At 41.9% G+C, this 14,051-nt stretch overlaps 1 protein-coding gene and 1 long non-coding RNA gene across 5 annotated transcripts; both read right to left on the bottom strand.

Moving 5' to 3' along the window:
- Positions 1-3,368: 3,368 nt before the first annotated feature.
- Positions 3,369-5,528, bottom strand: LOC147797943 (uncharacterized). The gene is made up of 3 exons (XR_015426986.1): positions 5,105-5,528; positions 4,499-4,639; positions 3,369-3,428 (listed from the first exon to the last, which is right to left on the bottom strand). It is a non-coding gene; the product is annotated as an uncharacterized LOC147797943 (long non-coding RNA).
- A 968-nt stretch (positions 5,529-6,496) lies between these two features.
- Positions 6,497-13,265, bottom strand: LOC147797942 (uncharacterized). 4 transcript variants are annotated; one of them, XM_087142412.1, is made up of 6 exons: positions 13,161-13,265; positions 10,473-10,530; positions 10,205-10,285; positions 9,764-9,841; positions 9,280-9,377; positions 6,497-6,816 (listed from the first exon to the last, which is right to left on the bottom strand). In XM_087142412.1, exons 3-6 carry the CDS (start codon positions 10,261-10,263, stop codon positions 6,722-6,724), a joined length of 330 nt encoding a protein of 109 aa, XP_086998538.1. In that variant the 5' UTR covers positions 10,264-10,285; positions 10,473-10,530; positions 13,161-13,265; the 3' UTR covers positions 6,497-6,721. The 4 variants fall into 4 exon arrangements, with proteins under 4 accessions (XP_086998538.1, XP_086998536.1, XP_086998539.1 ...); XM_087142410.1 differs by lacking the exon at positions 10,473-10,530; XM_087142413.1 differs by lacking the exon at positions 10,473-10,530 and having other exon boundaries at positions 9,280-9,374.
- Between the last annotated feature and the right edge of the window lie 786 nt (positions 13,266-14,051).

The following is a 14,051-nucleotide window of genomic DNA, read 5'->3' as shown; positions in this document are numbered from 1 at the left end:
TTAACAAAATTGTGCATGCCCACCTGGGATTGAACCCAGGTCCTTGTGCATTGCAGTTAGGGTCCTTAACCGCTATGCCACGGCACTTTCTTGAAGAAATGTGCTCGTTTCTAAATGTTAAACCTTCCATTGTTTGGACTTAGAATATTTTTCAGCCAGACTCTGTACTGGAGATAGGCAAGGGTGGAAGGCCTAGGGGCTGGAAGTCTGAGAGCTGATAGGAAGGGTAGAGTGAATGGCTGAGGGCTTGGGACTATCAGTATTAGAGGCCTAAGGATCCCATGGGGTTGAAGGACCTAGCTTCTTAATGTTCCATATTGCTTAGTGGGTTTATTGGAGCCCTTATAGGATGAAGACTAAAAGGCTCGAAGAGGAAACTTTATATAAGGAGCTTGGAAGATGTTTAAGACTGGCAGGGCTTAGGATGGGGCTGCTGTGTAAAATCTAAAGATAGGAAACAGATGTAACTCTGGCAGTGTAAAATGGTTGAGATTGGGGGAATGTGCTCAGAGGCAAAGTACATGTACTACACATTCACAAATATAATTCAACAAAACAGTTCTGTTAGTTTTAACATTTATTCCATTAAAAACAGAATGATTGAAGAGGTTCTGATACATAGTAAAATTTTGATAAATACACACGGAAAAGGCATATTTCCACAGCAAGCTAAAATGTGCAAACCAAGCAAATTTCTGATTCAGAATTTTTGAGATAATTAAAATTAGAAAGGCTAATAATTAAAAGACTTACACTAGGAAAACACAAGGCCACATAGAACCATTTCCAGGGGGTGATAAAAAACACTTGTTACACTGAGGTTTGGAATGGCCACTGGGTGAGCTAGACAGTGTTGATGGGTACAGAACTGGTATTTTGTCTGAATGGGAAATGGGGAGATTTGAAATGTGCAAAACATTGGTCACTTTTAAACTTTCCTATCACTTTAGACTCTAGTTTTTCCAAATGGTGACTATTTTATGGTACAAATTTGACGGGTCAGTGCTAAAAGGTCATTACAGCAAAACTAACATTTTTGAAAATACTTTTAGGGTCTTACTCTGGGCATGAAGGAAATGTTGCTTTGAAACAAATAACATTTATTTGTTATTAAACTAGTTTTTTGGGAACAACATATTTAAATTTCAAGAAATGTTCTTGCCTACTTTCATGTTTAAAATGTTATTTTTTAATAAGGACCTTTTAATGCAGTTATTCAGTAAGGACCTTCTAGCACTGAGATGACAAATTACAGTTTTGAAGTATTGCATTGTGATATGAGTTTATTTCATTTTGGGGAGACAGGTTGGCATGGCGATACTTTCCTCGCTTTAAACACTTCAGCGACCCAGAGTCAAATCTAGCTCAAGACGACGTGTGGATTAGGCTCTCAGTCCCTACTTGATTCCTTGAATTTCTCTGTGATTATTTATCTGCAGTTTTCTTCCCACCTTCAAAGCCTTCACACTAGCATCCCCCCCTTGATAATGATGGCCCATTGAAAATCATCCCATAGAGATTACATGTACATGGCTGCTATGAATAAATAAGTTATAAAGTTATCGTTATTCTTTTATTTCTGGTCATCCAATGAACATTCAGCGCTAATTGCAGGATGACTTTGAGTGGCAATGAAGAGGAAAAAAAATCTTTAGATTTCAGAAGTTGTGGGCCTTGGTGGGATTCGAACCCAGGCCATTGAGGTGGAAGATGAGGAAAGAGCTGCTATGCGAACCTGATTGAATTAAAATGAATTAAAAAGCAGAATATGCCCAAATTTGGGAGTAAATTATTTGGAATGGTTGTTGAAATGTACTCTGACCAAGTACAGTTACTTTAAATCGGAAAATACCTTTTCAGTCATGAACTTTGATGAAAGCATTATGCAAAGAGTTCCATACATGTACACTGACATTGCTCATTTCTGCTTTCAATGAGACATGTAAATCAGCCATTGGGAGGCTATATGGTCCTAAAAATTCAAATTCAGCAGGGAAAATATTGAAGCATTTACTGCTTGGAATTTCCTGGCCCAGCCTGGTAGGGTTTGTACAAAGGGTGTCACATGATGCCTGTGTATGGAACTCTTTCCCACTAATATACATGTACAAACATACAGACTTGCTTCAGTACAGGATGGCAGGGGTGTAAATCTGTGAAGGGGGGAATGCAGTCCAACTTCATGAGTAAGAGGTCCATCAGACTTGGCTGATTACTTTGTATTAATAGGAACCTTGTATTATCAGAATGAAACCAGTGAAGAACAAAGAGATTGGGACCTCCAAATGTCCTTGTTACAAGCAGAATGTTGTATTTACATTGCTCTTATTAAAAGGGTTCACATTTCCATTCCCTGGTTCCTTTTTGATCGGGGGAGGGGCTGTTATTGGATCATCTCCTCACAATTTTGTGGCAGTGACAAAAATGCAGAGGTTGAGGTATTTTTCAAACTCCTCAACAGCCAAAATGTATTTAGTAGCACTAAAAAGGCAGATAACACACAGTTTTGATGTAAGATGAAGGGGCGAAAGTGTAAAAAAATTGATTGTGTCATAAACAGCGCCCCCTAGTGTTCTGTACCATTCACTGTTCCCGCCCTCCGGCTGTAAGTCATACCACAAACATATAAATGCATAGACCACCAGATCACATTCCAAACTACATTCACATTTAGTGATTAGTGTGGTGACCGACTAAAATCAAAACTATGGGCAAATTCACCCCTTGATATCAGGAATTTACACAAAGTTGAAGAATTCCAGCCAGAAAATTGTCTGAAGCCATTTTTTGATTGCAAAATTGATTGCAGATTGATTGATTGATTGATTGTAGATTGACAAGGATGCAGTTGCAACATTTGAAAAGATGAGATACCAGTGCTGAAGAGCAAAAATGGAGCACATTTTGGGAGCGCATGTAAACAAATACAAGCAATGTAAGAGCATTGCCCATAATGTGCACTGAACACGCTGCCATCCATCGTTTCACCCACTGTTTGCCCATACTTATAAAATCATGGTTACACATTTGAGACTGTGTTTATAGGTTTGTGGTACACACAGTGTACATTGTACATCATGAATAGCGCCCCCTAGTGTCCCTTGGTATCCAGCATATTCAGCCCCAGTCCCCAGCACAGATTTACATCACTGTTGAAGCAAGGAACTGCAGTCTTTTCCTTGCCTGTGTGAACCACTGCCTGAGATCCTGCTGTGGAAACTCTTCCTCAGTCACGGAGGTGAGGACGGGCATTTATCTGAGTTTCTCTCCGTGATATTCTAATGAATCATCTCAGGGAAGCCCTATAGGATCTTCCCTCCTCCATCTCTGCCTCCCATAAAGGTTGAAAGAGGCGGAGGGCGCTCTATCTAATCTGCACCATGGTCTGGTCCTCCTTGGGCATATGCACAGTTTCTGAATAACAAAGTCTGGGGGGAAAACATCAAGCACAAAAGCAATGAGCTTAGCTGCAGCTAAAACATATTTCTGAAAAAAACTAACCCTCCTTTATGGGTGTGAGGTCTGAGCCGGACTAAGAAAGGGCACAATTTTCCTGGCAAAGCAGGCTCCTTTTGTGGGAAATGCACTTCACTGGTTCACAAACAACGATGAAATTTGCACATCGTTATGGCAACTGCATTCTTACAGACAACATGAAAACTCCCGACCAAAATGGCTTTTTTCAGCCAATGAGGGGGTGCTTCTGCTCAAGATGGATAGGTCTATCAGTTCATGAACAGAATCTCGGTCCTTTTGTATTCAAATGACTGCATCTTTATCAATAGTGGAGCTACTGTACCAACTGAGGTTTCAAAGCATCTAGAAGAAAACACTCGTTGAATCTAACTTGATTAATTTCTGTTGGATTCTAAATATCAAAGGTGCAGTCCATCATTTGCAGTTATCCAAAAAGGAATAGATAAAATTGTTGAAAAGTAAACTTTGTTTAAAGATGGTTATGGAGCTAAACTCCCAGTGAAATTCATTTTTCTTGCAAGCTGTCACTTTGAAGAAAACTGTGAAAGGAGGCCATTACCAACGATGTGATAAAGATTTGGATAGTTGCTATTAGAAGCACGCATGCAAGCGTTGTAACACGATACATGCACAGTTTCTACATGACATAATTTATAGGTTCAGCATGAGACATTGCAAGGCTGCATTTGACTAAATGTAAGAACGTGTCCTAGATGCTGAATTCAGGTGCAATTCAAATATGACTCAGCAACTTTTGAGCTGAATCAGAAATCTTAAAAACATTGTTTTTATCCTAAAAGTAAGTATTCACTGAGATTAAACTTCATCAAGTTGATTCTTAGGCAACCTTCTTTAGACTTCAAGTAATTTTGTTGCCTCAAAGAAACATAATCTACAAAGGGCAAATGATGGACTGACCTTTGAATGGAGGGTCTCCCAAAACAGGTGTTCCTTTTTTTCGTGAGGTTTACATTCATTGTTTACTGGCCAAAAGCCGACATCAATCACATGACACTCTTACCTGCTACTGTCCACAATGTAAGGCCTGCGTCTTCAACATTGGAGATTTCATCGCTGGTCAGTCCAGTCGCACCGTATGCAGGAAAAGTTAGCCAGCCTCAACGTAGGCAGCTATAGCAGTGGCAAGGAGGTCTGCCCAAGTCTAAACACAGGAAAAAAACACCAAAAATGTCAAGTAAAGTCAATCTTTTTGCTGTTTTTTTAAAATCAAAGGTTATGGGTGAAGGTTTCAACCGAAGGGCAGATCCGGAGCTATTTTCTGTGAGGGGGCACCTATTGCTACATTGTGGGGCTTTCCACACACTTTTGCAAGCCCACCAAATTCCCTTCAATTTCTGAAATCTTATACTGATGCTCTTTTTGGAGAAGGAACAAAGCCCCCACTGCCCCCACGACCCTGGATCCACCCTTGCACCCATTAGTTTCAGAAATAGTCACTGATAAATATCAGACAGCATACAGCACTCTGCAGTGCATGTAGTAATTGGCTGGGTGGGTTCTAATTGGTACAGGGACTGATGGGTATAAGGCAAACTGTTGTGAACACCAAAATCACGATTACTAATCCTGTACTTAAGTGAAAAAAGAAACAAGAGAGATGACTTACTGTGTCAGGGTGGTGATTCCAGAAGATGAGCCCACAGGCAGGGGACCAACCAAGCTGCTATCACCTTACTCTATCAGGGCAGTGATGCCAGAAGATGAGCCCACAGGCAGGGGACCAACCATGCTGCTATCACCTTACTCTATCAGGGCAGTGATGCCAGAAGATGAGCCCACAGGCAGGGGACCAACCACGCTGCTACCTCCTTTCTCTATCAGGGCAGTGATGCCAGAATATGAGACCACAAGCAGAGTACCAGCCCCACTGCTATCACCTTACTCTATCAGGGCAGTGATGCCAGAATATGAGACCACAGGCAGAGTACCAGCCCCACTGCTATCACCTTACTCTATCAGGGCAGTGATGCCAGAAGATGAGCCCACAGGCAGGGGACCAACCACGTCTCTATCGCCTTACTCTATCAGGGCAGTGATGCCAGAAAGTAAAAAAAGAGAAGGAAGTAGTTACATGTATGCCGGTCTGCATTGGCAAATACTACTTTTTCAAAAATGCTCCAAAAGTGTCGTGGGTTTTATAAGGCAAGGTCCAAAAGGTATGGCTACGGTTAGAAGTAACACGAAAGGTAAGGGACTAACTCAAATCAGTTGAGAAATATACGAACAGAAAATGGTACCAAGTTACTGCTTTCTGTTCTTCTCACGTACATCACAAAAATAGCAGCTACTGTCCGTGATTTGGGATTTCTTCAAGTGAATGGGTTCTTTTATAAAAGGCAGTGGGTATTCAGCCATCGCTGGCAAATAAACAATATTTCACCAGGAACATGTGCAGTAAACTGGTTTTTTGGACTAAGAAATTCTTACCCTGACAAATCTTTAGTCTGGGTCTGTGCCAACATAGTCATTGTGACTCTGTATTCACAAAGTGGGAATCAGACGTTTTTACAATTTCTTCACTTCTTTTCTAAAAAAATAAAATCCTCCAGAGCCATGAATTAGAAGGACGATGTAATACTCTTAAATTAAACGGTGAAGTCAATTTACAAGAACAAAAGAAGAGAATTCTTAGTTGTTTGGGAAAAGTAACGGATGACAGCTGTGGATTGAACCCACATGAGAGCATATCAAGCCATCTCAAGATGTGCACGCCATCCACTCGACCACCAATTGAACTGGGAATATAGTGTGAATTTAATCACTTTATAGGCTTACTCATTCAAAGAGGGTGCTGTCTATATGTAGCTGGCAAAATACAATTTAATTAAATTTGCCGGTGAAGGCTAAATATCCACTGTCTTTATTAAGAGCAAATCTGAACCTTTAGACACTGGCAAATGCCATGGCCAAACGTACCAGCAAAATTCATTTCTGAACAGACGGCAAACATGACCTGAAAAGGGACAGCTATCCAAAAAGCAACTGACGAAATTATTGTTGAAAATCAAACTTGGTTTCAAGATGGTTATGGGACTAAACTCCCTGTGGAATCAGTCTTTCTGGCAAGCTGTCATCATGAAGAAACAATGAAACACATTTATTTCATACATGTATATATTGATTGCTTACTGGTCAAAAGCAGACATCAATCACATGACACTCTAACCTACTACCATTCATGATGTAAGGCCTGCATCTTAAACTTGGGAGATTTCATCACTGGTCAGTTCACTTTCATCATGACATGGGATATGCTTGAAGGCCTCAACGCAGGCAGCCACTGCAGTACATTCACCTGGCGATAAAGCCCTCCCAAATCTGATATCAGGAAACAAAATCAACAGAAATAACACAAAAAGATCGGTTGGGGTCTTCTTGAATACAACAGGGTAATGCTATAGGCACAGTAGATGTGTGTTGTGCCAAAATGAGTAAAGGTGTAAACTGAAAAGGCACATCCACAACCAAATTTTTGGCAGGGGGCGGGGTGGGGGACCTGTCTTTTGTTAGGAGGGGCACAGCTGTTCAACTTTTTTGGAAGTCATATAACCTTTGATGGCCTTTCTGGGGCAGAGACATCACTGTGGGGCTTTGCAATTTGGATGACGAGACCTAAAAACAGAGTCAACAAAAACACATTTCAGTTTTTCTCGTTTACTTTTTTTATATCTTATTTTTATTTGGGTGGGGGAGGAGTGGCAGACAAGGTCCCAATTGGGTGGGAGAGGAGTGCCAGACAAGGTCCCAATTGGGTGGGGGGAGTGCCAGACAAGGTCCCAATTGGGTGGGGGAGGAGTGTCAGACAAGGTCCCAATTGGGTGGGGAGGAGTGCAAGACAAGGTCCCAATTGGGTGGAAGAGGAGTGCCAGACAAGGTCCCAATTGGGTGGGGGAGGAGTGCCAGACAAGGTCCCATTTGGGTGGGAGAGGAGTGCCAGACAAGGTCCCAATTGGGTGGGAAGGAGTGCAAGACAAGGTCCCAATTGGGTGGAAGAGGAGTGCCAGACAAGGTCCCAATTGGGTGGGGAGGAGTGGAAGACAAGGTCCCAATTGGGTGGGGAAGGAGTGTCAGACAAGGTCCCAAGTGGGTGGGGGAGGAGGGCCAGACAAGGACCCATTTGGGTGGGAGAGGAGTGCCAGACAAGGTCCCAATTGGGTGGGGGAGGAGTGCCAGACAAGGTCCCAATTGGTTGGGGAAGGAGTGCCAGACAAGGTCCCAATTGGTTGGGGGAGGAGTGCCAGACAGGGTCCCAATTGGGTGAAGGGAGGGGTGGCAGACAAAGTCCCAATTGGGCAGAGAGGAGTGCTAGACAGGGTCCCAATTGGTTGGGGGAGGAGTGCCAGACAAGGTCACAATTGGGTGAAGGGAGGAGTGCCAGACAAAGTCCCAATTGGGCGGGAGAGGAGTGCCAGACAGGGTCCCAATTGGTTGGGGGAGGAGTGCAAGACAAGGTCCCAATTGGGTGAAAGGAGGAGTGCCAGACAAAGTCCCAATTGGGCGGGAGAGGGGTGCCAGACAGGGTCCCAATTGGTTGGGGGAGGAGTGCCAGACAAGGTCCCAATTGGGTGAAGGGAGGAGTGCCAGACAAAGACCCAATTGGTTGGGGGAGGAGTGCCAGACAGGGTCCCAAATTAGGTGGGAGAGGATTGCCAGACAGGGTCCCAATTGGTTGGGGGAGGAGTGCCAGACAAGGTCCCAATTGGGTGAAGGGAGGAGTGCCAGACAAGGTCCCAATTGGTTGGGGGAGGAGTGCCAGACAAGGTCCCAATTGGGTGGGGGAGGAGTGCCAGACAAGGTCCCAATTGGGTGGGGGAGGAGTGCCAGACAAGGTCCCAATTGGGTGGGAGAGGAGTGCCAGACAGGTTCCCAATTGCCCCCTGCCCCAGTCTGCCTTTGTAACTGTATTTTTTGTTTCAGATCATATTGTGTCACTGCTGAATCAGGAAACCATCGGTGCACGGCAGTGAGTGGGTTATGATTGGTACAGAGGACGATGGGTGATAGGAAAACCGTTGGGAGAACTAAAATCGTAATTACTATTCTTGTAATTCTGTGAGGAAAGAAACAAGAGAGATTGCTTACTCTAGCAGGGCAGTGATGCCAGAAGATGAGCCCACAGGCAGGGCACCAACCACGAACTAATGTCAGCCTAAGCCAGATGATTTGGACAAGGTCAGTTGCCGAATGTACAAACAAAAGAATATACCCAGGGACTGCTTCCTGTTTGAAGTAAGTGGGGATTTCTGAAGCCCATCTGAACTTAAACCCTAAAAGAGCCGGGGAATCCACCCCCCCCTCAACATTTCTTCCGGTATCACAGCAGTGCACATTTTCCACAAGCCTTTAGGTGTTTTTTGTAGTAACTCCCCACGGTCCATTCTGACACAATTTTATGAAAATCAAACATAACTCTCTCAAGCAGTGTCCATTTTTCCACGAGAGATCAATCCAAAATGTACTCTTTTCTGCTGCTATGCTCAATGTACGAAGGCTGGCATGTGTGCGGCCTTCAACTTCCAAATGACTGTCAAAAATAGAACAGGTTGAAGTGAAACTTCAAACTTGCACTAAAAATGAAAGTCTGTACATTCACATCAGGTTTTTAAAAACTCTGGCATTGGACAGCCCAGTTCTTGTGAAATTCCCCCCCCCAGCTTTGAGATGGTCCAAGTAATGCAGCTCTTTTAGGGTTAAATTCAGAAGTGCCACGGCCAAATGTACCAGCATAAATTGATTTCTAAGCAGATGGCAAACATGACTGCAATGTGACAGCTTTTCTACCTGCTGTTTTCTTCATCCACTGTTCTTGTTCGTCATCACTGTCAGGGTCGCTGTCACCGGAGTCCTCACTGGAACTTGAGTTTCTTCTGCGCTTGCTTCTTTAGAAGAACAAAATGAGGATAAAAAGACACACATGTATGTCATCACGGACTCTGTTAGTTGTTTTCACTTGCAAAAACACGAGACAGGTGAATTCACTACAAAAAAAACCAAAATTGAAACAAAAAATAAATTTCTTCCACTTTTTCTTTTCTCTTTTTGTTTTTTTGGAATTTTTGGACTTCTTCCTGCTTCTCTCTTCTGATAACAAAGAAATTACCCACAGATACAAAAAAGATTCAATATCTTTACTGAGTGGACACTTCCATTATATTGTCAAATTTTGAAACAGGAACACACAATACTAAGTTTCTGTATCAAACTGTTACATTTTTCTGTTATCCAGAACCTTTTCACACATAGTCTCTGGCCAAGGTACACGTACCTAATTTCACTGTCTGTGCTAAGGCTAACGTCATAGTCATCTTCATCATTCTCTATGTGGCTGAACTCCTCCAAGCTACTGGAGTCAAGACAAAACAATTATAAAAAATCATTCAAGTAGCAAGACAAAAGGACAGCATAGAAAGACTGTGGTTCCTGGGAATCTTCCCAAATCCTAAAAAGTCCTCCCCACAATGGTACATTCTCCAAAAGTCTACAAAGACATCAAGTCCCTCGTGAAATCAAAGTGGCTGGGCTCTACCTCCTTCAATCCTGCTACATCTTCTACAAACCTCCTGGTGGATTTTGAAAGATCTGGGAAGGCTGGCATTAAGATTTAACAAAAAAGGAGAAGAGAAGTAAATTTGCAGGAATACATTGTACAGTTTAGGTTCTCAATCCAGCTCATCTTTGAATAACCTGATGCTGGGAAGGAACTTACTCAGGTTCTGCTCTCTCCGGTGATGCTGCCCACACATCAGCCTGTACTTGCTCCATCATCTTCTCTTACTCTGATTTCCTCCTACAATTAAAATAAACAATGCATCCTTCAGCTTTTGCTGTTGTTACACAACATCCTTCACTTATTGCATAGCCCATAATGTTCCTCCAGTGCCTTGCAGGAGCAATATTTTTACCTCAAATTTCATGATAAGTGAAATTTCATTAAACTTCCACTTTTCTAATTCAAAGCTCCTGATTTTACTCACCCACTAAAATGTTTCTTTGAAATTTATATTTTGGCACAACTTTCACAGATCTTTTTTCCTGAAAAAAAGCAAAATGGACTCTTTTAAAAATGGGCCCAAAAATGTAAAAATAATTTTCTAAAGAGTTTTTGTGTAGGTATGTTAATTGAGGTAATAAAAATTTATTGAAATTGATCAGCTTCACAGAACTTCTTAAATTATGTGGGATTTGTGGAGATGTTTTCAAGTGCAGCACATCAGGTAACATTCAGTGGAATTCTTGCCCAGTTCCCAGACATCACCATTTTTGAATTTTCTATGGACAAAATTTCATCACTCCTGAAATGTTCACAAATGTTGAACAGTGAGTGTGAAGGTTACAGTGCTAGTGTGAAGTTGAGGCTTTTTCCACAAGATGTCTGGCAACACTGTATGAGGAAGTCACGTGAAAATCAAGTGTGCCATGTTAGAGGACTTTACTATAATGCTAATGTAAGCAACTTGGCCTAACAGAGGGCCTGTGTGGAGCGCTCTCCCAGAGGACATATTTTTTTAGATTTAAAGACAATGCATGCACAAAAGGTTTACTCGAACCTATCATAGAGGAAGAAAGAAATGTCCTCTAACATGGCGTCATACACAGGCCCTCTATAAAGACTATTGTAATTCCAGACTACACTGTACTTCCTTTCAGTTAAGATGTCCAAAAAATATTGCTACAATTTTTGCAATGGAAGGACAACTTGATAGCCTCGATGTCAGACAAGATAAACATGTACATAAAGGAAAGCATTTCTTATGGTGATGCCGATCATTTTTCCCAGCAGTGACCTAATGTTATGTGTACACCATCTAAAAGCATTAAACAATTACACACATGTACAATGTAAGTCTTATCAAGTCTAATTTAGCAGTGAAACTTAGGAAATACTCGACCAGTCGGTTCGAATATTTTTGGTAAAATCCTGTTTTTATCACACGAGCAACCTACATGTACACGTATGCATAACATGTAGACTCTGTCATGTCTGTGTGACTGGATTGATACCAGCAGGGCAGGCGACATACGCTGTGCAGGTTGAACAACCCAAACCTGTGAAAATAGTCAAACTGATGCATGTGGAACTCACAGTGGCCTATGGTGCGGGAATAAAAATGGACGATTGATGATCAACACCTCCAATTTTTCAAAATACTACCTAGTGTACATATGTCCAGGGCATTATACTCCTAAAATATAGTCCAAAGGCCAGCGTTAACTTACAGGTACACTGTTCTCTAGAGCTACGATAAAAATAAAAATGATCACGGTTGCTCTCAAGGGAAAATCTGATTGTAAAAGCAGAATAAGGGTCATCGGTACGGTACAGTCATAAGCATGAATCAAATTAAGCACAGGCTAGATTCAAGAAAGTAAACTCAAACTGATGGATCATATCAATTCCTTGCAATACAGAAAGCGCTCCTCCAAAAACTACTGTACGCTAATCTTTTGATCTTTGGCCTTGAGCCTTGTGTCAACAGAACTGCCCAAAGGGCCCAAACCCAGTGTGGACAAAACGGACGATACCAGGGCAGACTCATACAGTATTGTGCAATGTGTTACATGCAGCGACAGGTACAAGACTTTGAAACCCTTGTTCTTTATACGTCAACTTCATTGTAAAAGCAGTGATTCTCAGTTGAAATAGCACAGCGATCACAAAAGAGGACTTACATGTACATGTACCACATGTACAAGTTTTCCCATGCACTCGCAAATCCTGTCTCAATGTAACATGGCTGCCACATGCACGCACATGCGGTATACGTACATGTACGCCATGCACACGTACATGTACATGTGGAAGCCGATGGTTGAATGCACAATCAACTGTAATTTCATTGGAAGCGAAACTGTGTTTCAATAGACAGGGTGAAAAGGTGGCCAACTAAAATAACTTTTACATGGTCAGTTTGCTAATGAATAGAAGAAACTACCCTGCACTTGAGAAGAACAAATGGTGGCGCTAGCCTGAGTTACGGCGGGTTGAAGTTGGGAAGTTGAGCAGAAAGAGAGCATAAATGGTGAATTTACATGCAAAATTACAACAAAACAAGATGAAACTCTAATGTTGAACTACAACATGACAGAGTTAAATCAATGAATTTTGCCAACTTACAAAGATTTTTCAAAAGGAATGTGCAGTTCATTATGCTCAATTGAGGAAGCAAATGTTTGACAGATTTCTGGGTTGTGGTAGAAAAACTAGAAATGAACACCGATTTGTTTTTGGGTTTTTATGTATGGACAAGCTACATGTGCATGGTTCAGCAGCGCATTGAAAATGAGCACCAAGGAACTGAGCATTACAACCCTACATGTATGTAAACAAAAATGGCAGCAAGTCACACAAAATAACGTACATACACATGTATGTCGGCTACATATATGTACCTATATACCATAACCATTATGTTAGAGCACAAGGAAACAGATTAGGCCGGGCATGCTGGGCCTTCATGTCACTGCATCATGCATAAATGCACTACATGTACAACTAAAAGAGCAAGACCCATGTACATAAGGCCACACGTACATGTACCTAACCCGTCCAAGAAAACTACAACTTCATCTCACGTGTACGATACAACATGAAGAGGAATGTCTTTGCATGATCCCGTAAATAACCTTTTTATCTGGATTTGCAATTATGGGGCTTAACCTACCTTCATGGCAACAAATGTTTTCCAGCCTTCATGACCATGATGACCACACGTTTTATCGTGTCCCGCTTTCCCATTTTGGGCATGCCGCCGCAACATTTACCAATATTTAGCGCCCTCTATTGAATAAAAATAAAGCGCCCTCTGTTGAATCAATATTTAGCGCCCTCTGTTGGCGAAGTGAGTGGCGCCCTCTTTAGAATGAAATAGTGAGGTGGCAAATTTTATATAGCGCCCTCTGTGGGCTTGTAGTTGCCAACGTCAACTTATTGGCAACAGCGCCCCCGTGGTTCCATTGAACGGCGTGCAATTTGAGTATAGCGCCCTCTAGAAAAATGTAAAAAGGTTTTTTAAAAATTCAATAGCCCCCTCTATTGACATGATGATCAAAACTAATCAGTATTTTTTTTACATAGAGAATAAGAAAGTAAATTAAGACCCACGGCCCTCCCCAAAGTTTTTCGTCTGTGCTTAGTACGAGTCGACTTCATGTATGTGCTTCAACCCTTTTTCCCCTTTGAAAGAGCTGCAACAGCGCCTCATTTTTATTTTTTATTTTTTCTAATTTGTTTTTTTTTCAGGGAGCTTGATCTTTTACTCAAAGTGATGGATCCCGACGAGATCGATATTGAACAATGATAGCAGACTATGGATGCAAAGTTGTTTGTTGTCAGGTAATCATAATAAACCTGGTCCAGTTCCATGCCTCGACAACGTGTGTCTGCAATTATCGGTGTGGGGGGCAGTCTCTGAATCAATTCTGGAACATAAATCTTAAAGGAGAAAACTTTGACTAATGAAAGGCTTCCATCAACTAATTCACGCTTTCATTTCATCAATAGTGAAAAAATAAAGCAAGCTCCAAAAGCAATCTCTCGGTCATGAAATAAAAAG

This window comes from Acanthaster planci, linkage group LG10 (genome assembly GCF_054643075.1).
Source record: "Acanthaster planci isolate LZ-2023a linkage group LG10, COTS_SCS, whole genome shotgun sequence".
Taxonomy (NCBI): Eukaryota; Metazoa; Echinodermata; class Asteroidea; order Valvatida; family Acanthasteridae; genus Acanthaster; species Acanthaster planci.
This window is presented reverse-complemented; position numbering and strand designations above follow the sequence as displayed.

Excerpts from the sequence above, each read along its gene's own strand:
- LOC147797942 (XM_087142412.1), bottom strand. The coding sequence starts at position 10,263 with ATGATGGAGCAAGTACAGGCTGATGTGTGGGCAGCATCACCGGAGAGA. Across the intron at positions 9,842-10,204 it reads CCGGAGAGAGCAGAACCTGA|TAGCTTGGAGGAGTTCAGCC; the intron begins GTAAGTTCCTTC and ends TCTTGACTCCAG. Across the intron at positions 9,378-9,763 it reads AGCACAGACAGTGAAATTAG|AAGCAAGCGCAGAAGAAACT; the intron begins GTACGTGTACCT and ends GTTCTTCTAAAG.